At 44.0% G+C, this 24139-nt stretch overlaps 1 protein-coding gene across 1 annotated transcript in view; it reads left to right on the top strand.

The window, feature by feature from the left end:
- Positions 1-24139, top strand: part of PIK3R1 (phosphoinositide-3-kinase regulatory subunit 1) — an 85412-nt gene that overhangs the window by 44830 nt on the left and 16443 nt on the right. Inside the window, exons 3-7 of the mRNA XM_044267821.1 lie at positions 12599-12691; positions 13131-13205; positions 18930-19061; positions 19952-20153; positions 20357-20436. Of these exons, the coding sequence (XP_044123756.1) occupies positions 12599-12691; positions 13131-13205; positions 18930-19061; positions 19952-20153; positions 20357-20436 (582 nt within the window). The remainder of the gene's footprint in view (positions 1-12598; positions 12692-13130; positions 13206-18929; positions 19062-19951; positions 20154-20356; positions 20437-24139) is intronic.

The raw sequence follows: 24139 nt of genomic DNA, 5'->3' as shown, positions 1-24139 counted from the left end.
TGCATTCTTTGATTTGTAGCAGTCATGACTTTGGAATACATTTAAGAACACACAGTAAGTTGTCTTCTGTTAGATCTGTATACAAGTTGGAGAAATGTTTTACTTCTTTTGAAAGTGTTCATGCTGACAAAGTGAAAGTTTGTATCTCAGTTGAAAAGCCAACCTCAGAAAAGTTTCCCCATCCCTTGTCAGAAATTACAGGTTAAGGTAGCCCAATGAAATATAATTAAATTTTGCCATTTTTCCTTTCTTTTAATGCATTTAACTGACTTTTTTTTCCCCTGACCCACCCCACCCTTATTTGAAGTAACTTTTTTTTGCCTGCTACCAACTCCAGCCCTCTCTCTCCTTGGTGCCCTCCTGTGATTTTTGTCAGCTACGTGATGCAACAACATAATGGCTGAAGAGAATAAGATTATTTTTAAAGTAATTCATGTTGAAATGTAATTCAGTGGTTTTATGTTGGCCCTGTGATTTCCTCGGCTTTTATCGTCCAATTACAGATTTAAGAACTAGAAGTTATTTTAAAATTATTTAGCTAAACCTTATCACATCACTGTTAGGTGAAGGCCCAGAGGTATGAAATGTTTTCCTCAAAGTTCCCAACCTGTCACTGACAGAAGCATCTAGAACTCATGTCCTTACCTCTTGTCTGCCGCTGAACAGTGGCTTTTCGGTTGTTTATGGTGTCATCCAGTAATAAGCATAGGTAAGGCATCTAGTAGTAGGGGTTTTTTTTTCCTTTTAAATAGAAGTCACAGAAAGGATGCAGTGTGTTATAAAGCCCTTTCTAGTTTCTTCAGTAGATTATATACAATGGCCCCAAAAAGTATTTTATGGAGTAAAATGGATCCGTGAATCTTTTGGAATAATGCAGAAAGTCACCAACAGGGGGAAACCTAGTACATCCTTTTGGATTAACTCACTTAATTTGTAGCCCCTTTTTAAAAAAAATGACCCAGGCTCCTGTTGAAGCCAGCAAAAAACATCTGTTGTTTTATTTATAGCCCCAATTTCTAAGAAGCATATTCTATAGCAGATGAAAAAGAAGTTGACAGCTCATAATTCATAAAGTTACTGAGGTCTAATCTGATAGAACAAAATGTACAAAACTCCCTCCTGTGGTTCAGGCCCTATCACTTCCCTTTGAAGCGAAGGCAGAAGGGGTGCAGGAGGGAGAGGCAGGGCGCAGCCTGTCACCGTTGCTAGGACTACGGTGGCTCTGAGACAGAACGTGGAGAGGCACAGGAGCAGTGGTCAGCGGCGGCTTCCCCCTCTGGGTGTCCCCCAGGGCACTTTTTCATGAACAGCATCACAGTCCTATCCATAATAGGCGACCCACACTGTCCTGACCATCCCCACTCAGGCCAGGGCAGTTTTAGTGTGAAATCTGCGAACTGGTACAGAGTATTGTCTGTCAAGAGTCCCAACTGTTGGTTACAATCACTGACCGAACAGTTCCTTTCTGGGTCCCCCTTAATTTTTTACTTTACTCCTCGTCTTTGATCGATTCGCTCTGGCTTATGTGACGTAGCCACTTTTCCCCTGACTTGGAAGCAGTTATCAAATGCACCCACTCCTCAGATATCACCCATCTGTATGGGTTGGGGTTTTTTTCAGCTTATTTCTGAGAATCCTAGTGGGAACATGGTCAGACTTCTTTCTGTAATTGATATGTATTTTATATTTTGCTTTTGTTCTGTCTGTCGGGCCTCCTGTATATTTAAAACAAGGTAGATGGATATGACAAAAACACGTGTGTGTGTGTGACAAAGTACTATGTATTCCCCTGGCTTTTTTGAGAGTGTAATGATAGAGTCCAACTGCTGCCCAAATTGCCCCTTCTAAAACGGGTATCCTCAGATGGAAAATTGCAGCCGGTATAAGTTCCTGGATTTCTGTAGCTGAGAGGTGAATGATCTCTGGTCACTTCCGCAGTGATCATAGTATACATTCTGAGGTAGGGAGACTTTATGGCCCCCCCAGAATGAATCACATTTGTCTGAGCTAGTAAAAGCATATCGTTTCATTTTTATTTTTTATTCTGGTTGCTCACATAATAATTAAGGGTTGTATGTACTTTTATCTTAAAATTGCTAGCAGTTGCTAATAATTGCTTTATTATAAATGGATACCTTAGTTTCATATATCAGTGATTTTTTAAAATGTTTTCTGTTGAAAAAAATCTGAATACACATTTTCTTATGTAATTTTTGTGTAATAGCTGATGGGGAATTCTCTGTTCATTATTTTCTGGCCCCTTGTCTTTTTTTGTCCTTATTTTCGTTTTCTTCCCAGCCCCACAGACAGGTCATCCTTTCCTTTTCTCTCCCTCTATGATCATGAGCATTGCAGCTCCTTTCCTATGACTCTTAAGTGTATCCTATGAGGATTTCATTTTGGAATCCTTTGTAATACAAATTAAAACACCTATGCATTTGTCAGTCATTTGCTGGGGTCTTTCTCCTCTGGATAATTAACTAGAATAGTCCATCTGTACCTTGCTAAAAGTGATAAGCTAGCTAACTATATTTAGCTGAATAAAACCCATTACATCTTTGGGGAAGAATGTGCTTAGTTTAGCCTTATGAGAAAATATTTAATAAATGCTGTCCTTAAAATATTTAGCCTGGCCGAGTTGACTGGCAAGGGGTTCAGTCCTGATAAGGTGATGGTGAGAAGCTGGCCCGCCGGTCAGAACTTGCGTTGAACAAATGCACCGCTTGTCACTAAGGGTTGTCACTGGCTGGGAGTGGGGGAGGTGGGTTGGGGATCCTCTTCTTGCCATATGCTTTTTGATCTTTATTCTCTTGTCATGGCCTGTTTACCCCCCAGCCCCCGCACGGAGTGGAGTCCTGTGGTACCTCCCCGTGAGGAGGCACCCAAGATTCATGGAGTGTTACTGCTGGCTTTGAAGTCTGTCTGTTCTATAAAATCATTCCTTTCCCACTTAACTGCTGGCATGACTTTGGCTAATGTGCTTAACTCTTCTTAGCCTCAGTTTCCTTACTTGTAAAATGGGGACAATTAGAGTATTTTACCAGGTTGCCCAGATAAAATGAGATCAGGCATACGAAGCACTGAGCACGGTTTCCAGTACTAAGTATTAAATATGTGAGAACTAGCAGTAGTAGAAGCAGTAGCCTCGCCGTGCCGGTGGTAGTAGTGGTGGTCCTTGCAGTTGGGGTAGTCATATTTTCTGTTGCTCTCCTCCTAGCACAGTGTCACCGGCTGTGTCCTCTTGAGTGTGGCCCTTCGGGAGAAGCTTTGCTGTGGATGTCAGGGGAACTGGGTGCTAGTGGTCAGCCTGAACTTAACTTTGGGACCTTTACAAGTTGTGACCCAGGGGACCCCTCTCCCCACACACAGCAGTACACAGGTGAACAGATCTTGCTCCTTTGATTTCTAATCAGGTATGATACCAGAGTTGATGAGATTTGATAGCCAGACCCTCCGAGTCAGTCCTGTCGCCTGCACGACACATGTTTAGATGCTGGGCTCCTGGGATCTGGTGTAAGACCAGCCCTCGAAGCCCAGGGCATTTAGGCAACAAGTGTGAAGTACGCCAGTTAACCACTGGGATTCTCTCTCCCGGAGAGATCCGCATTTTCTCTCTGGGATTGGTGGGCTCACCCTCAGCCGTTGTGACTCCAGGTGTGTTCCAGAGACCAGCAGTGCCGGCCTCACCTGGGGGCATATTGGATCTGCAGAATCCTCCAGTCCCACCTGGATCCCAATCAGGTTATTGATTGAATCAGGTAAAGTTTAGAAAGCACTGCCCTTGGTGAATATTCCGACCCACAGAAGGTGTTTACCAAATCCTCGTAGAATTCTATTTGACATTGATTTTTTCCCCTAGACTTGCAGTTCCTTTGCTTTCTTCGGGTGGAATGCATTGATGTTTCGGTCACCTTGGGCAACTGTGACAAAATACCATAGGCTGAGTGGCTTAAACAGCAGACTTTATTTGTTCACCCTAGTTCAGGTGGCTGGACGTCCAAGGTCCAGGAGCTGGCATGGTTGGGTCCCAGCCTTCTCCTGGCTTACACCCATTTGCCTCTCTTTCTGTGCTCCTGTGGCAGAGAGAGAAAGGGGGAGGTTTCTAGAGTCGGAGAAGGACACTCGTCCCGTTGTGATGGCCCCACCCTCATGACCTCAGTTCAACCTAATTACCTCTCAAAAGTCTGTCTCCTAATACCGTCATAACAGTAGTTAAGGCTTCTTTGTAGGGATGGGGGGAGAGGGTGTGCAAAGCATTTCCATCCGCAGCAACCGATTTCTGCAGCCTCCTTTGAAGCACGTCACCTAAAGAAAGATGGATCGATGGGTCGATAGGTAATGAAACAGATAAACATTGCTTGTGGACTTGAGGGGGAGAATGTATGGGCATTCACTGTACGATTCCTTCAGCGTGTGGGTATGTTTTAAAATGTCAGCGAAACTACCCAGCTCTCGCTGTAGTTATTAGAATGGAATCCGGTGGTTCTTTTCTCTGATTTCCATCCAGGCTTTGTGAAGAAGCTGTCCCCCTCCCCCATGGGCGAATCTGCCTCTTCGGCAGTTCCTCCCTCTTCTGGCACTTGCTCCTGGGACTCCCAGCGTCCTGCTGTTGCGCAGGTAGTGAGGGTCTAGCCGAGATCAAGATGTTCTTTCAGGTCTCTCGTTGCACCAGGAGTGTCTTCCCAGTTCTCTCTGGCTTTTGTGCCCTCCTGATCAGCGGATCTTTAACTCTTGAGAGACAGGGCTTCTCAGGTTACAAGGGAAGACCCTACTTTATTTTACCTTGAAACATTTTTAACGTGATATTTTCATATGTTTGACTGTAATCTATTACCAGAGGGCAGTGGGAGAGAAGCCAGTGCCCGCAGGTTCTGTTAGAGTCCCTGCCTCCCTCTGGTCACGCCAGGGGCTCTCCTTGCTTTCTCTTTAGGGTGTTAATGGTCTGCATGGGGAAGGTTTGATTGTGAGGGACTAGGTGCTGCCTTGTGTATTTGGGGCAAGGGCAGAAATGAGTGTTATCAGGGTCGCTTTACTTGGCACACGCCAGAAGTACTGTGGCTGCTCGCTGGTGGGATCAAGCATCAGATATCTCACTTTTATGCAACACCATTGTCATTGGTCCTGTTTAAATTAGGGAGCCTTGTCAGCAAATTCTGGCAAACTTCTCACAGGTTTCTTTCCTTACTGGGACTTCTTGCCAGCTCCTGGGGGTGGGGGGAACAGGTACAAGCCCAACTTCGGCATTATGACCGTGACCAAATGACTTAATTTCTGTAAGGCCCAACTTCCTCGGTTCTGGAGTCTGGTTGATAAGGACGGTAAGTCTTGGGCTGCTAGGAATAAAAAAATGGGAAACATGTCTTCCAGTGGGGTGTGGCTCCCAAGGGATGTTCAGTAGTATTCATTCCACACCACACTGTGGTGTGTCCCGTGATTTTTCTCTTCTTTCCTTCCCTTTTGGGGCTCTTCCGGCGTACTTCGTAGCAACTCTCTAAGCCAACAAACCGAAAGACCACTTCCCTTACAAATCATTAGCCCCCAAAATCCCAGGGACTCAACCTCTACATTATTTCCTGGGGTGCAGAAGGGGGAGTCTCTTTCTTCCTCACTTAACCTCCTACCCAGCATTTTAATTTTGTGCTGTATGCTGTAAATTGTAATCTTCAAATCAGACTCCAGTTTGGGCGGTAACAACCACAATTAATTAGGCTAGCCTGTCAAAGATTAAGTACAGTCTCGCACGTGGGTGATCTTCCAACTCCGAGGTTCCGGCTAAGGCCATCCAAAGCAAAGCTGTAATGGCTGCTTATGTTTAATAAGATCTTTGCCTGCTGTTTGTTTCCTGTACTAGGCTGTGGTCTAGAAATAAAACTAAATGGGTAGAGATCTCAGATCCCTTTCCTTTGTTTTTGAGCTGTGGAGCAGAAGGGGTAAGTGGGAGAAGATGAAGATATTAAAGACTAATTAGTTTAGGGTGTCTGAAAAGATTTGCAAACTTCTATTTAAATCTGTTGACAGATCTTTTAATTCCCACTGACTAGTTATGTCTGTAGTTATCTCTGAAAATATGTAGTTACGGCTGAAGTGTTATTTCCACGTGGACTCCACAATTTTCTTTCTTACCCATACTTTTTTCTCCTCCTTCCCCCCGCAAAAGTCCTTGTTTCCACCAAGTTCAGTATCATTCCAACCTCATTTTTCTTTCATGTTCAGAAAACTAAAGTATCATAACTCAAAGAGATTAGTCTTTATAGGGAAAAGTGCAATATACTGAAAATAATGTGATAGTTTAGGCATGACTTCTGAAAAGATAATTGTGTTTATATGTTGCCATGAAAGGCAAGATGGAAATGTGTACCCTCTCAAAAGGCTTATATTGAGGGGTGCCTGGGAGGCTCAGGCCCTTAAACATCTGCCTTCTGCTCAGGTCACGATCCAGAATACAGCCCTGCACTGGGTTCCCTGCTCGGTGGCAGAGTCTGCTTCTCCCTCTCCCTCTCTATTCTCCCTGCCCCCCTCCCCCCACCAGCTTGTGTTTTCTCTCAAATAAATAAATAATGTCTTTAAAAAAATGTACTGAAAATTCTTTCTGTCTCCATGATAATACTTTCTGGTCTTAATATTTCCTATTATAATTAAAATTCTGTAATAGTGAAAAAGATTACTTAAATGTAAATTCATAACAGCTGCCCATTAGTTGGTGCATTCTACATACTAGGCACTATGCCTACCATGTTTATCTGTATTATTCATTTAGTCCTTTTTGCAGTCATAATTATTCCCATTTTACAGATGAAGAAACTGAAGTTTAAGCTAATTAACGTGTCCAGGAATACACACTGAGTAAGTAGCAAAGCCAAGGTTAAATCCGAGGTCTCTTTGGCTTTAAACGTGTGCTTTTAATAATTGCACTACTGTTGATTGAGCAGGTGTGTTCCAGAGTGAAGGAACCCAGCCTGGTTTTTGGCTTTGTTTTAGTTTTTTTAGCTATATCATCTTAGCCAGCATTTGTTGGGGTTTTGCCAGGAGAACTTAAGACGTTTAAATGCCAGGATATTAACCATTATGGACATAGGTATGAATGTGCTTACACAAGTTATCTCAGACAAGGACTGGGATTTGTTAGGGTTTTGCCCACCAATTCTACCTTTTTTTTTTTTCTTTTCCATTTGAAATAATGAGAGTGGTTGTTTCAGACAGAAATAAAGTTCTGATTCAGCAACAGCTAATCGACAAACATCTTGATTTAATATTGACCCACGCCTTGCATATACACTTTCTTTTCTGTGTATTTGTAGGACATTTTAAAAGGTAAGTGGCAGTTTTTCATGTACTTCCAAGCTACTTCCATCGGTAACGAAATACTTGGCTTGGGCCGTCTGTGGAGTCCCAGAATTTCAGCTTAAACTTTCCATTCGTCCCTGCCAGGCACTGACTCTGAAATATCTTGTTTTATGGAGACTGCCTCCAAAAGGTGCAGCTGTGTGCTGGTTTCGTCTTGCACTTTGTAGCGGTGTTGGCAGTGTTACATGTGAGGAATGCCACCGTCTCCCACACACCACCGGGGCCCGAGGACTGTTCGGGCCTGTTCGTGTTCGTGGTTTGGGAAGGGTCTGAGTTTGGAGAGAAGGCTCTCTCCTCTTCCATGTGGTTGGTCGTCATCAGGGTTAGGGTTGAGAAATAGAACTAATGGAAAACACAGCATCTGATGTGTCATCAGAAATTTTTTCTGCAACTAGGGACACCTAATTCATTGGTATTCCTATCAGTGTTGAAGACTGCTTCCTCATTTGAAACAATACGTGTCTTGGCTTCCCCACTTCTAGACCCTTCTGCAGTTCTTTCTTGTCTTCTTTCTCCTTCAGTAATACTAATTTCTATTGATGAAACCTGATCCCACTAAGAAAAACACTGGTCTTGGACAGGGGTGCCTGGGTGGCTCATTTGGGTAAGCGTCCAACTCTTGATTTCAGCTCAGGTCATGATCTCAGGATGGTCGGACCAGGCCTTGGGTGGAGCCCCGTGTTGGACCCCACACTCAGTGGGGAGTCTGCTTCTCTCCTCTCTCTCCTCCACCTGCTCTCTCTCTAAAATAAATCTTTTTTTTTTTTTTTTAAATGACAGAAACTGGTGTTGGACTATAGTAGGCGAATCTGTGTATTCATCCAGATTCTTAAGAGCAGACTTGGCTCTCCAGATGTACACACTGGCTATAGCAGGCTTCAAAGCCAAAAAGCTCTTCTCGTTCACGTACAAAAATTTGTCTGGAAGACGAAACCCAGTAAGAATGTATATATAAACTTCATGATGAACATGGTATGTCATTTTGTGTTTTGTACAATAGCCACTATATATGATCTGTATATTCTGTATTTTTTTTTTATTCCACTGTCTTAGTTTATTGACATGCATGATGTGGGTTCTTCATCATGAACCTTTCAAAGAACAACTTGCCAAATTTGGTAGTGCCTAAAAATTGTAATTTCCTGTTGGAATTTCTTAAAATGGGATTTAATGGAAAAGGATATATGAGCCTTCTGTACTTAATAAAATTAGAGGAATAGTTGATTTTAGGATTGTTGAAATAATTAATATTTTGCTTTAGAATAGTTTTTAGATTTTGGTTTCAATGGATCCTGTTGCCTAAATTAGAAAATGTGAACTTTAAAGACTTCTTGGGTAGGACTTCATGGTCCCTATGTTTAAATATTTGAAAGGGGAAACGGATTGAATCACAGATTCTGTACTGGAGAATAGGAAATCCCTGAATTGTTATGTAAAAAACAAGGTCTTTCCTTTTAGAATTTCTCCTTTAAAAAACTCGCATTGCAAAACCTTAATCAGCTATAATGATTGAGACATTTGAGTAATACAGCTTTTATCAGTATTAAAAGCTCAGTGGGAAATTCACAGACCTATCACAAGAAGTGTACCTGTACCCTCTCTGTGTACCTCTAGCTTGCTTCTCTGTATTCTGGCGTGCTCTGGGAAAAGTCCCAGTGTTGTTGTAGGTACCTGACGGCTAGCATGGTGCTTTTCCAACACTCCATGTAAGTTTCTTTTTTCTTTTTTCTTTTTCTTTTTCTTTTTTTTTTTTTTTTTTTTTTTCGAGAGAGAGAGTGGGGTGGGGGGCTGCCCGGGGCTGGGGAAAGAGAATGAATCTCAAGTACACTCCACGCCCAGTGCAGAGCCTGAGGTGTGAGGCTCGATCTCATAACCCTGAGATCATGAGTTGGACACTTGACCAACTGAGCCACCCAGGTGCCGCTTGAGTTCTTGAGTGAAATACATGATATTTTGTAGCTTGGGATACTGAAGGTAAACTACCATTTTTTTGCCACAGAAACATTTGAGAGGACTGGGAAAGAAGGTTTCCTTTTTTCTTCTTCAAGCCAAAGGGAACAAATAGAGAGGTGGAAACCCCTTTTCTATGTAGTATTTGCCAGCCCAGTCATAAAACAACTGCTGGGTGCATATTTCAATCGCAATTAGGTGAAATCTTTAATTATCAGTTAATTTAACTTTCAAATTCGCCTGCAGAAATGATGGTGTTGATAAGATTCTGGAAGGAGATAAACCTTTATTAAGTAATTCCATTTTCAGTTGCCAACTTTAAAGATTTTTTTTTTTTTTTAAACTAAAAGAAAAGAGGCCTGCGTAGTTTCTGAGGGCGGGAACAGAGGAATGGGGCATATTCGTTGGACGAGCGTTGAGTGGCCCTGTGGGTCTGTATATTTATTGGTTAATCTTTAGCTTTTTGTGTCTTGGCATGTGCTAAGTGAAGACCCGTAAGTTTGAGAAGGCTGAGGAGAGACACTACAGTGAATTCTGACTAATATTTCTCCACACCATTTCTCGACCCTTGTTTTTCTCGATTACATCTGCTGATAGGACAAGACATGCCAGTTTGTTCAGTGTAGAAGGCATTTATGGGGGAGGACAATTTTTGTGAGCCGATAGCCTTCTAAGGCAAAAGGTTTATCAGTTTATCAGGGGAAATGAAATAATATGCTCTTTCATTTTGCAGATCCTTCTATTACAGTGCTTTTGATGAAAAAGACTACATGAAACTTGGAAGATGTTTTTGTTTTCAGAGCTTTTCAGATACACTTCACATTATGACATTTAGAGATTTGGGGGATGACGTTACTGCTTCTTTTTTGGGGGGTTACCCACCTGAATTTGCTTATCACAATAGCGTGTCCTAAAATGTTAGTGCCAACCCAAAATCGATGACTAGCTCCATTCCTGGATTTTCTGATTCCAGGGGTTGGTGGTGGTACCTGGGGCTCTGTGTTCCTAGCAAGCGGTCCAGGTGCTCCATAGACCTGGGCAGGTACGGGGAGCCCAGGGGAGATGGAGTTCCTACTCAGCTGTCGGCATCTTGGCTGTCTGGAAAGTCTGGCATTTCTGTCCCTCCCTTATGAAGTCCATAACATGTTCTGGTGACGTTGCAGTTGAACAAAGTCACCGGGAAGCTGTGACATACTTTTCGTGCCCTGAGCTCAGGTGTCAATGAGCCCGACACCCAAAAGCCCCTCTTTGGATGGCTTTATGGTGGGGTCTTAGTAGCCCAGAGGCAGCTCAGGACTCTCTTGTTTGCTCTTGACAGAGTCTAGCCTCGCTCAGGCTGCAGGACTGTGCGCTCTGATGCTGTGGCCACTAGCGCACACAGCTTTTTCGGTTTAAAGCAGTAGGAGAATTCCTTTGCTAAGCTGCGGTGGCTACATTTCTTGTGCTCCGTAGCCACATGTGGCTAGTTGAGACTAGTCACTGCTTTTTTGGGAGAGCGCAGCTAATAGGGCATTTCCGTCCTCACAGAGAGCTCTAGTGCACAGTACTGCTGTGGGGTTTTCTTCCCTCCTCTAGCTCTTCTCCTTTTCTCCTTACCTCCTTTTATGCTTACCAACTACTGGAGGGTTCCCTGGGGGTGAAGGGCCCCACCTCGGGTTCTGAAGGACAGAAGTGGGCCCAGTGGGGAGAATTCAGGTAGGAAGGAACCTCTTTGTTCCACAGCCGCTTGCCTTGTCCCCTGTGTCCCAGCAGAAAAGAACCCCCTTGGCTGCCCAGGAGGCTGGGCGCCCCGCCGAGCAGGGAGGAGGGAGGTCTGGGCAGGGACAGGGGCTTGCAGAGTCCGGTGGCTCCTTCCTCAAAGCTGCTATTCCTTCCTTTAAAAGTCCAGGTCCCAGGAGGCCTCTTCTTCCTCTCCCCTTCCCATTCCCTCTGCCCCAATTAAAACCAGGATGGAAAGCAAAAACAAACAAACATAGGTGGCAAGATCACATGTGTCTGTTTCTCCCAGGGCATACTGCTGTGCAGAAGGCTCTTAAACCACAGGGTTTAGGGTTTGTAAAGTGACATAAATCATGCTTCATTCTCTGAGGTTGACTTTTGTATCGTGACTCTTCTTCTGTGATGACTCTTCGTATTAGGAAGATGGGCTTCATTCGAAGTCTGCTTAATGACATAATAAATGCCTTGAATTACGATTCAAAAAAAATTTTAGATCTCACTGAAACAAAATTTAAAATATTTCATCTTTCTTAAGTTATATAAACTGTTAATTCCTAGATAGGCTTGCACAGGAATGAACCTGAAGTGTCGGAAACGTTCTGTATTGGTGGCTAATGAGAAGTTCGCACCTGCAGATATTTTTATAGAGACACTCCTTTAGGTGTATTTTGCAGCTTGTGAGAAAAGTGAGGTGAATATATTTAGCTCCCTCTTCTGGTGTATTATGAGATGAATATTTTTACTTAAAATGGCTTTATGTATTTTTGGAGTGAAACTACAGTTATAAATGTGAAGCCGAAGGCCATTATATGTGTCATCCAATTAGTTTCTTCTTGTATCATTGCAATTGGTAAAACACGGAGAGAAAGCATGGAAAAACCATTGTGAAAGCGTCACATTTCTTAAGATATTAATTGACCAATTACGTGTCAGCAAACAAAGGCTTGGGTGGCAAGTACACAGGGGCTTTATGTGAACATGGGGGCCGGGGATCATTTGCAAGTGTCCTATGTCTAAATATTTTAAAGTTATAAATCATATTCATGACCTATTGAGTCAAATCTATCCCATTCTCCTACCTGCACAGTTATTCCTTCATAACGAATTGAATTTAGGTCTCTTGGGTTCCAGGTTCTGCCCCAGAGTGTGGTGGTGGTGGGCGGGGGCCGGGGGGGGGGTGGACCACCACCCCCACCCCCAGCCCAAGCCAGGTGCCTCGGGCCCAGGGGCAAGTCCCTAGGGAGTTTCTGCCCTGCGGAGGATGGACCTGGGTTAGAGGCCCTGAGAGGCCAGTTGGACAGGGAATTCCTGGGTTCTAGCTAGGTACTCTGAGTGTGTCCTAGGGAAGAAGCAGGCCTGTCTGCTGGGCCCTCAAACCTTAAGGTACAGAAAGAGGCCCAGCTGGAAGAGGGCTCGAGAGAGAAGCCTTCTTAAGTGCAGGGCCCAGCACCTGGCTCGGTCTTGCTCAGGCCTGAGTTTGCCAGTGTCAGAACTACATTGTTTTGTATTTACATTCTCTTCCTTGCCGTCTCACGCATTTGATTACCCCAATTAAGGATAATCGTAGGATTTTGTTTATTTGCAGCTTTGGCTCTTCCAGATCTCGCTGAGCAGTTTGCCCCTCCCGACATTGCTCCGCCTCTTCTCGTGAAACTCCTGGAAGCCATTGAAAAGAAAGGTAATCAGCTGGTAGAGGGGCCCTCTTACCTTGTTATATTCTTATTTCATGGGTGTTGTGATTTACATTTGTCTGTTGGGCATTCATTAAATACATTTCTCGCTCCTTGTGCTAGACACATGAGCTCTTTGTTGCCGTGCAGTGGGGAAATAATCTTGGTCTGATTCCTAACCCCATGTTACCATGTATTTACTGTATGGAAACTATTAAATTCTCCATAATTTAATAAATATAATTAACTTGCTCTTTAGGGGCCAGATGACTTTGCCAAAGTCATTGACATACCAGCTAAGATTAATAAGTAGGAGTTCACTTCCAAGAATATTTGGTACACATCTAGAATAGATATGGGATGGAAGCTGGAATGTCTTTCTGGCAGCAGGCTCACAGGTTCTCCAGAGAGCTGTGTTTTGCATGCTCAGTCTGTTTTGTGTCTTAGGTCTGGAATGTTCAACTCTATACAGAACACAGAGCTCCAGCAACCCGGCCGAATTGCGACAGCTTCTTGATTGTGGTGAGTGTCATGGAACTCGAAAGACAGATGGGAAGCATGGCTCTTACCTTTCGGTCTCAGGTAAAGCACCAAAAACTGGAACGTAACCGTGCTGTGTTCTAAGTTTGAAGGAAGCTCAGAAATCACACCCAGTTCCTTCTGCCCTATTAAGGTAACAGTGCAAACCAGCCCGGACCTTTGATGTTTGTCTGCTGAGTTGGGTGTCTGTGCGTGCCTGCCTGCCTGCAGGCATGTGGTCTGACCTCACAGCAAAGAGCCTCTGGGTCCTGCAGGAGTTGCTGAGGAGAGGAACACCCCCTTGGGATTTCTCTGGCTCTGCTTGTCTACCGTCTTTCTCCGACTGTGCCGTTGGTTACAGCTGATTCATCTGGATCAGCTTAAAAAATATTTATAAGCCTATGTCATTTAACCGAGGTCTCTTCTGACCCTTTCCATTTTCCTCTCCTTTTTTTTTTTTTTTAAAGATTTTATTTATTTATTTGACAGAGATCACAAGCAGGGAGAGAGGCAGGCAGAGAGAAAGAGGGGGAAGCAGGCTTCCCGCTGAGCAGAGAGCCCGATGTGGGACTCGATCCCAGGACCCTGGAACCATGACCCGAGCCGAAGGCAGAGGCTTAACCTACTGAGCCACCCTGGTGCCCCCTCTCCTTTTTTTACTGTCTCAGTCTTCCTTCCTTTCGTGCTTCTTTGCTTTCTCATGCCATGTTTATATTAAGTAACGCCATGATGCTGTTCTATTCAGTGCTGTGCTGAACTCTCAGGGAGGTAGGGGAAGCCTGGTTCGTAGCATTTGCCCATTTCCACGGTGTAACTACGCCCACCGTGGTCAGTTTCAGGCTGCCAGCGTGTTATCACCAACTCTCAACTTGGAAAGAATTGAGCACAGGTGGCCCTTAGAGCAGGCCAGCTACAGTGCACCATTGGTTAAATGACATCAGTTAATTCAACTTAGTGGTGCCTACATTATTGGTTCCTCTCTTCTTTACCAAATAAAATAAAACTACAAACGTGAGTAAATTTACTGGCCAACATTCTGGCCAGTCATCTTCTGTAGCAACTTGTAGAATCCTTCAGATTCTTCATTGCCTCTCAGAATTTTTCTTTCGGAAAAATATTTCTCTGCCTCACATTCTTATGAATTTGGACTTCTGAAACCAAAAGAATGAAACCTCATTTGGGAAAAAGCTCTTTTAAACAAGAATGCAGTAAGTGAAAATGTGAAGTCGAGGCAGTCATGACAATTTCTAGAAAAGATGTTTCTGGGAAAAAAAGATTCTATCTGTATCAGTAAATAGTTTCACCTGAAATGCACCACCCAAATGTTTGAAGTTTGAAAAAAAAAAATTTTTTTTTTCAAACTTTCATTTTTATTTTGTGCATGGAAGCCAGCCTCTCACATGTGCAGGGCATGGGCCCTGGCGGCTGGTCTCCTGCCTTTCCCCTAGAGCAGGTCAGGAGAAGCTGACTGGAAGAAAACTCAAGGTGAAACACATGTCCTTTCTTTCTCACGGCCTGACCAGAGTGGTAAGGAGACTGAATTTTGTCCTTAGCCAGTTGAACTTGAGATACATGTTTTGGTCAGAAAATTGGTCAGACTGAACAACAGTCACAGGAAATGTTTAGACATCAGAGACTGATGAGATGGGAGTTATTTGAGAAATAGCGGTTAAGCTTTTAAATGTGACTGAATACAAATGATGCACTTTAGCTTTAGAAAAAAACCTTCACATCACCTTTGAGATGGAGTAAGTAACCAAAAATCACGTCAGCAATGTATTTTGATAGACAGCTTTTCCTCACCACTTGAGGTCAAAACCCATAGGTAAAAAAATGGTTTCTTGTGGATTCTGTGTCATAAAAGTGAATTTTGTGAGCAGAATAAGAGTAAACATTATATAGATTTAGGAGTGGGTCCTCCAGGACTCTTAATAGCTTAAGGATTTTTCAGTCCATAAAAATACTGTAATACCTTGGAGGAAGCTCAGGGATAAGCCACTTACACTTTAAAAAAAGAGAGAGAAAAGAGAATTCATGGCTTTTAACCAAGCTTGTGAATTACCAGTGACTGAACAGGGTGGATGTGGAGGACAGCATCCCACTTTTATTAGCACCCTCCTAAGTTATTTTGTTCATCTCCATATTGCCCGTGTGACAGTACTATTCCTCCCCGCTGATGGCAACGCTGGGTTTTGCACCCAAATTAGTCTCACTCCAAAAGCCCTTACTCTTTTTTTTCTGCTGTATTGACCTAGAGTGAATTTTATCTTTGTTGTTCTCATTTGATTTTTCTCCTGATTTTTATTTTTTTTTATTTTATTTATTTATTTTTTTTTGGTTTCTCCTGACCCGAAGCAGGCCTTTTCTTTAAAAGTTCTCATTACAGGAAAGAGAAATTCTGTAACTATGGTGATAGATGTTAACTGGACTGACTGTGGTGATCATCTGTAACATATATAAATATCAAATCCTGTTGCTATAATGATAGAGTTATATGTGCGTTATACCTCACTTTAAAGAAATGAGGCTTTTAGCAGCCTCAGCACACCTGCCCTTTACTCACTAGATGCCAATAGCATGGTCCCTGAATTTTAACAATCAAAAATTGTCCAGACATTGCCACATGTCTCCTGGGAGTTGGGGTTGGGGTCAGGGTGAGGCAATAAAATGGAAACCCCTAACTGAGAACTGCTGGCTTAGGTAGAGGTGAACAGAGGAGGAGACTCCATCCCTTTGGGGGGAGGGGTGACATGCTGGCGAGCTTACTAGTTGACCTGCCTTGAGCAGACTCCACGCAGGGTTGGGGTTTAGAGGGTATAAACTCCTCCATTCTAGACCTAAAGTTTGTTTCGCACTGCCTAGCTAACCTCAGAAGTTATCACATGACAGATTTCCACAGCTCTTAGAAGAGCTCATTAGGATCGTTTGAATGAAGAAAAGGAGACTTACAGAGCAAAATTCAGGAACTCTAAGGAGCTTTAGAGCTACATTAAAAAAAATAATACACTATGTCATCAGCACTAGTGGATTTGACAAAGTGAGCTTATCCAAAGGCTAATCCCGAGACTCGAAATGAGATGATTTTATTCAAAGGCTTAAGGCTCTTGGGAATATAGCTCTTGTGTTAGAGGTGTTAGAGAAGGGCTTGGGTGAATTAACATTACCCTGAGGACCTGCTGTGGCTCAGTCCACAAACGTTTAGCAAAGCGCATCCTACGTGCTGGGCGCGGAGAGGAGCAGGAAGAGCAGGGAGAAGCCACAGCTCGTGCCCTTGAGGTACTCTCAGTGAGGTAGAGAGACACCAGATTACCACACTGTCTGGGAAGTGTCATGATAGAGACGGGGATCATCAGCACAGCTGAGAAGGCAGTAGAAACCCTGCCTGAGGGAGGGGCCGGTGAAGAAGTGAGCAACTTAATGTGTGTTTGTTGTGGTTGTCTTTTACCATCACTGAACAGTTTGTCCCATTCTTGACGGTACACAAGTTAGGTAATAGTAATCCCCCCCTGGCAAAGTGATCTCGTAAATGAAGCATACAGGGCGGGAAGGGCCCGGGCCCAGCAGCTTGTCAGGCGGTCAGTGGCTGTGGAGTGCTCGAGCGGTGCACACGGTTTTGGCTGACAGGCTCACTGGTGGTTGCATTACTTCTTACGTGGGCCCTTTGTGCCCAGACCCAGTACTGCCTTCCCCAGCCTTGTTGGGGATGCGAGGTGTGCCATTCGATCTGTGGGGTACAACTCTGTGCCCCTCCACTCTCTGAGTTTAAGAATTCTCCTCGTTCAGCTCACCTCTGCGCATTCTCTACCAGATGCACTTCCCTGAGCTTTATTGGTGTGTGGGATTGTTTCGTACGGTCTGCCTTGTGCGCGGGCCAGGTTTGGTGTATGATAACGATGTGTCCCACGAACTTCTGTGGCTTCACGTTGAACCCAGAGTAATATCTAGTATCACACTCACTTTGTGGCCATCCAGGATGCCGCCTTTTCCTCCTCCGGCTCCTAGGATCTCCAGGTCTCCACAGGATCCAGTCGGTCACCAGGTTGTGTCAGTTCTTGACAATGTCTCCCACATCTCCCGCATTATAATTCAAATTACCAGAAGTGTTCCCTTCACTTCCAGCAACTTTCTGTTCCAACTGATTTTTTTTTCTCTCTTTTTTTTATCAATTTATTTATTTTCAGAAAAACATTATTCATTATTTTTTCACCACACCCAGTGCTCTATGCAAGCCGTGCCCTCTATAATACCCACCACCTGGTACCCCAACCTCCCACCCCCCCGCCACTTCAAACCCCTCAGATTGTTTTTCAGAGTCCATAGTCTCTCATGGTTCACCTCCCCTTCCAATTTACCCAAATTCCCTTCTCCAACTGATTTTTAACACTAAAAAGAATAAAGCTGCTGAAAATGGAGCATTTCGTTCATCAGCTCACTTCTCCGCTGAGTGCACCAAGTCTGCAGTTAATCTTCAGGTTGGCCTTCAGGAGTGCGTCCTTCAGTGGCAGCCGGATGCTTCTCCTCACGCAGAGATGCCCATGGCCCTTCCTGCCCAGGCAGCACCTCTCTCTGCCGGACACTGTGCTTTTTTGTACCCTGAGTTAGTTCGTTCGTTAGCATCACCCCATTATTGAATTGCCTGGCCGCTTTTCTGGGTGAAGGATTTACTGGACAGATGCGTTCATCTTTCTTAGGAGCTAGTTCAGTGCCCACAGGTTAGATTAGTTATATCCTAATTCGAGTACCCTGTCAGAATTAGGGAGAAAATGTTAAAAATATTTTTATGGCTATTTTTGAGATTGTTAAAATTCTGTGTATCTTACTGTTTGTTCAGTCACTCTCTTGAGCTAAATTTGTATGCCTTCTGAGATGCAGTATTTAGCAACTCAAAATTTAGGCATTCTCTGGATTTGCATTTCATGTTTTCCTGTTGAGGCTTTAGGAAGCATTTACTAAATGATTAGCCATCCCTAGACAGAGCCCTTCTCAGAGCAGAAACACCCTCCAGAAGATATTTGGAGATATTAAGGGGGCTCCTTTAGTGTGCTAGGTCTGACATAAACAAAACTCCACAGACTGGTTAGCTTCACACGCAAACCTATTTTCCCCCTGTTCTTGAGAGTAGAAGCCCCAGGTCCAGGCAGGTTTGGTTTCCTGTGAGGCCTCTCTCCTTGGCTTACTGATGGCCATCTTCTCACTGTGTCCTCACGAGGCATTCCCTCTGTGCTTCTGCTCCTGGTGTTTGTGTGTCCACATCTCCTCTTCTTAAAAGGACACCAGCCAAGTTGGATCAGGGCCTGGCCCCAATGGCCTCATTTTAGCCAAGCCACCTTCTTAAAGGCCCTGTCTCCAAGTATATTCACCTTCGGAGACAGTGGGAGTTAGGGCTTCAACCTGTGAGTAGTGGGGGACCTGATTCATCTCAAAACAGGGACGTGATTTTCTTATCGTTGTTGCCCCAGGATCTGGGAACATGCCCGTGGCACGGGCAGAAGACATCATGCGAAATGCTTACCACTTAGGGGACAGACTTCCACAAAGAAAAAGTGGTCTATTTGCAATGCCAGGAACAACCTCTGTGAGAAACACTGCTCATAAATACTCAAGAATTTTATAACTGTCCTCCTGTTGCTTCCTTTCTTGTGTCATGTTTATGTCAAACATTCAGAAAAATGGGCCCAACCAATATATACAGTGTCTGAAATCCTTTTTAAAATGTTTCTGTCACAGATGCCGCCTCCATGGACTTGGAGATGATCGATGTGCAAGTTTTGGGAGACGCTTTCAAACGCTATCTTATGGACTTACCGAATCCTGTCATTCCAGTAGCAGTTTACAATGAAATGATTTATTTAGCCCAAGGTTTGTTTTCTGTTCTGAAAACCTCAATGAGCATGTATTGAGATGTGCAGATGTATGTAAACTCTATTAAAGGCAGCATATAAATAATAAATGTCACATATTCAGAAAAATGTGCCCAACCAATATACACAGTGTCTGAAATCCTTTTTAAAATGTTTCTGTCACAGATATAAAGAGCGATGTTTTAGAAAATATTAGTAGGAATCTGCCCTCTCCCCGACCCCTGACCTCCCCATTAGCACCAATTCCCTCCCTTACCAGGGCATCCAATAGAAGACCCAGATTCTCGTTTACTTAGGAAGATTCTCCACATGTTGAAATGGCTAATTGTTAACCTTTTATCAGCATTAACAAAGTTCACTATGTCAGGGAAGGCCACGGCGCTCCAAGTGCCATCTTTGGATTCGGGGAACCTGGGACCGGGACCCACTGACTGGGGATGTTCTTACCATTTTCCTCGAGTGGCCATTACAGAATGTGCTGAGGGACGAGGACTCTCATGCTGAGGAGCTAATGCTCACTTAAAGTGCTTTGGGGGCAGGAAATTGTGGTTCGTAACCTTCAAAGTCAAAACGTGTGATACTTATCTGATGCTCCTCTAAATCAGCCAATCGCACTGGAAGCTGCTCAGTAGAGGGTGGCTCTCTGTCGGCACAGCCTGATCCTCTGGTGGCTTTTTACACCAAGAGTTTCTTGCATTTCCATCTGACTTGAGAGCTCTAGTTTCTCACAATGCCTTTTCTGACGAGAAGAAGAGTGTCCTGTTTCTGATGATTTCGTTTAAAGGGACTCGTTCTTCTGTAGCTAGAACAGAAGCGTTCTAGGTGTTTAGTCACTGATATCTAGAAACAATCTGATTTGTTTTGTTTTGTTTTTTTTTAACTCTGTAGAAGTACAAAGCTCTGAGGACTACATCCAGCTGTTGAAGAAGCTCATTAGGGCACCTAACATACCTCATCAGTATTGGCTGACGCTTCAGTATTTGCTAAAACATTTCTTCAAGCTCTGTCAGACCTCCAGCAAGAATCTCCTGAGTGCGAGAGTGCTCTCTGAACTTTTCAGCCCTCTGCTTTTCAGATTCCCAGCAGCCAGGTAAGGTGAAAGGAAGAGAAGCATGTATTTTGGGGTGGTGGGGGAGGTCCTGAGCTGATGGATCATTCAACTTGTTCCGAAGGTGCTCGCTTCGCAGATGCGCGCGCACCTTCCTACCAGATGCAGTGACTTGAATGTGTATAAGTGAACAGGAGTTTGCTGTTTTGAAAACAAGTTTCTAATAAAATTCTCTTTTTTTGTAGCTCTGAGAATACTGAACACCTCATTAAAGTTATAGAAATTTTAATCTCAACGGAGTGGAATGAGCGACAGCCTGCACCAGGTAAGGCTTTTTGAACTTTTAAAATTCTGTCCTGGTTTGTTCTTTAGAATGGTGGCTTTAGACCTTCTCTGAAGGAACATACGTTTCTGGTAGAATTGCGATCCATAACACGTCACCTTGCGATTTACAGAAAGAATGGCTGAGTGGTAGTGTATGCGGAAATTTTATCTGGATTTCAGTACCTGGATTTTTCAGTATCTGTGGATTTCAGTATCTGTGGATGGTCTTGGTTTTAGACGTGGGTTGTGGGGAGCTCTCTCCCGTCCCCTCAACTTTGATGCTCCCAGTTGTTGCATAAATTACAGAGCTCATTTTAGTTGTTGACATTCTTGTTTTTCTTTCTAATACTTATAAAGTAGGGGATTTATAATTACTATATAATTTGAAATATTTTGGAATGTGTGTTTTGGAAGGAGGTCTGCTGAGAAATGTCTGTCCAAATAAACATTTTCAAGAATGCAAGCAGTGTGAAACCAGGGTGTTCACCGGAGCAAGTTAGAGCAGGCCAGACACTTCTTTGAAAGCAGGCTGGCATTCGGTTAGCCATTTAACAAAGCAGGAAATGTAGACCACGTTAGCAGTGGATTTAATTTAAACTGATGTATTTTTCTTGTACTGTGGAAAGTCTAAACACTTTGCCTGTATGCTTGTTAAAAGTTAGCTAACAGAAGCTGGTCATTGGGAATAGTAGGGTCCAGTCAGTGAAGTGAAGTTTCAGGACCGGTGGAGATGTTGCTTGTAGTCTTAATTTATGCCTAGAATTAAAATAAAACATCATGAATAAGATGTTAAGATAAGAATTCTTTATTATCGGTAACTCATGCAGACCGCCCAGTTTATCTCTGTACAAACAGGCATGGGGTCCCCCTGCATTGAGCAGTGGGGAATTAGGTTGGTTTTCGTAGGTGTTACCCAGCGAGGCTCGGTGGGGTGTGGATTGCGTGACTGGACAGGTAACCACTCATGGTGCGTGTATTTGGAAGGGCTCCTGTGGACAGGACCGGGATACGGCATCCACAGGTAGGAGGGGCAGCAGAAGCAGTACATAAGGCACAAGTGGTTATGTTCCAAATGTTGTAGATCACAGCAAGCAGGATGTTCAGCAGGGATACTCCGAATTGTAGGTGAATGGCATCAGAGAAGTCTGTCAACAGTGGCCAAGGACTTTAGTCCAGGGGGCGGCCCAAAGGTTTCATGTCCTGTGACTGCGTGGTGCATTTGTTAATGGATTTGGGAACTCTGTGTTGGTGTTCACAGGCTGCCTTTGGGCTCAACAGAAAAGATTCAATGGTAGATTAAGAGTACCCTATGATAAGGGGACAGGGGGCAGGTGTGAAACATGACACTTTAGTCCTTTATTGACTGCTCCCCCCACACCCCACCCCAGACTAAATACAAGAGTGGAGAAAGAAGTGTAGTAACAACAAAAGAGTAGTAGTAGTAGTACTTTTTTGTAGTAGTAGTACTAGTACTAGTACTAGTATAGTCATACTACTAGTAGTACTAGTAGTACTACTGCACTACTTCTTTTGAGTACAAAAGAAGAGTAGTAACAACAAAACAGGCCGCTGGGCCAAAGGGCGGAGCCCTGCCTCCCACTTTCTGGTGGCCGGTGTGGAGGTGTGTCTCAGACTAGGGACAGCTGAGCCCTGCATGCAGTAAAGGGCTGAGGGTAGTCCCGGTCTTCTCAGCACCCACCCCTCTGGAGACAGGTTGACAGCCAGACAGGGTTTGATAGATAACCCGCCAACAAATTTATCATGAAATCTTTGAGAATTCTGCTACACACCAAGGAGAATCAGTTGGAGTTTAATTAGTCTGACTGGTATAAACCGGTTAAATGTCCTTACAAGTTTGAGCCTAATTCCATCCAAAAACAAAAAAAAATTCACGTTCATCCATTTTCACTGAGTGCGCCTAAGACTGCCTGCTAGGCATGGACCTCACTGCTTTCCTCTACTAAGAAACTGGTGTTGGAGGCGGGTTAGTCCTGCCAGCTGTGCTGAATGGTGAGCGATGCCGTGAACATTCCCTAGACCTGCCCGAGATTCATGCAGCCTCTTCAAGAAAATTGTATCTGAGTCATCTCTAAATGCTAGTTTGAGCCATTCTTCCCTTTGTTTGGTATCTCTTAGCTATTCTGAAGAATGTTCAGGCCCTTGGGAATAAAATAAATGCTTCATTGTGTCTGCCTTGTGGAAACGTACTGACCACCTCAGGAAGAACATCCTCATGCCGAACCCCTTCACATTCAGGAATGGCTTCATGCCGATGACTAGCAGGGCACTCTTGGTTAGAGAAATGATTTCTTAGGCCTGGTAAGAATCTGACATTTTCCTAGACTCCTTCATCATTGCCCCAGCCCGTGCTGTTACCACAGGGCTCTGGAAGCACAGCACCAGGGTATCTCCAGTGAACAGTCATAAATCATTCATTTGCAATGACTTTATTCTTGTGAATAGAAGGAGTACTTGAATGATTGGGGGGAGTTGCTGGGGAGACAGGGAAGCAAGGCTATTATGGGATAGATAGACCTCTTTTATAGTTTTTACCTGGTAGAACTTGAACTGCTAGGCAAAAATGATGTTGGAGGCAACGTGTCAATTCATAGAAGACCATTAGCACACAGTATCTAATTAAGTACTAGGAGAGGGTGATTACTCTAAATATGAAAAGAATTTTAGATGTGATGGGTGACTTTGTAGGGCAATAAGTAGACAGAAAAGGCTTAGAGAAAAAAATGCTACTTGAATGGGCTTTGAAGAATTGGTAGTTTGAAAAGGGGAAGAGGAAACAGTATTTCAATTCAAGGAGTTTCAAAGGTTTATTCAAAATAAATTGCAAAATACAAAAAAAAAGAGTGGCTTGATTCAAAAAAGTAGTAAATGTTTTAAATGACAATTGTAAAAAGCATCATTTTAGAGTTGAAAGCATTGCCCAGCTCTAATTTTTGCTCATAAGGAGACAGAAGCGCCCCCAGAGGTTGCACGGTTAGGTGGTGCTAACCAGTGTGTGCCAGAACCAGGTCACCCCAGGGAGGCCCCCTGCGGAAGGGACCCAATCCCAGACTCTTGCTAGGGTCTCAGCGCTGCACCTGCTTCCTGGGTTTGGGGAAGCTTCATGAGGAATGGGGCTGCTTTTAGGGTCCAGTCTGAAGTCCTCTGAAGTTTGCAGTAAAGAGCCCCAGTGCGAGTTCCATAGCTGTGGTGGATAAAACTCAGAGTCACTCCACCCATCGTGTGCTGGTAGGAAGAGAGGGTCTCTAATGGATCTGGATTTGAATCAGCTCTCGGCTGCTTATTTGCCAAGGTCATATCAAATAACTCAACCTTTCTAAACTGTTTCCTAGTCTGTGAAATGGGAACAATGCCTCTCTCCTGGGGAGGTTGAGATTTCAGTGAGGTGATAAGTACTGAAACTCATGACCCATTGCTCAACTCTGGTTTTTTAAGGACCTACCAGAGGGGGCTCCCTTCTGCAGCTCCAACTCCTCAGTCCTGTCAGGCTCTTCCCTCCACTGAGCCCACACTGCCAGCCTATGGAGCCAGGCCTCGAGGTGCCTGCATGAGCTTCACGGCTATTCTGCAAAACACATACTCACTGGGTAGTTGCTGCCCGGTGCATTGCTTGGAGGGAGGAACGTTCCTCACTTAGTCTCATGCCCCTTCCTGTGTGTGTGGCTTGGTGAGTGGAGGGCCTGGTT

The sequence above is a fragment of the Neovison vison genome, chromosome 1 (genome assembly GCF_020171115.1).
Source record: "Neovison vison isolate M4711 chromosome 1, ASM_NN_V1, whole genome shotgun sequence".
NCBI lineage: Eukaryota > Metazoa > Chordata > Mammalia > Carnivora > Mustelidae > Neogale > Neogale vison.
The sequence above is the reverse complement of the archived record's forward strand: the minus strand, read 5'-3'. Positions and strand labels throughout refer to the sequence as shown.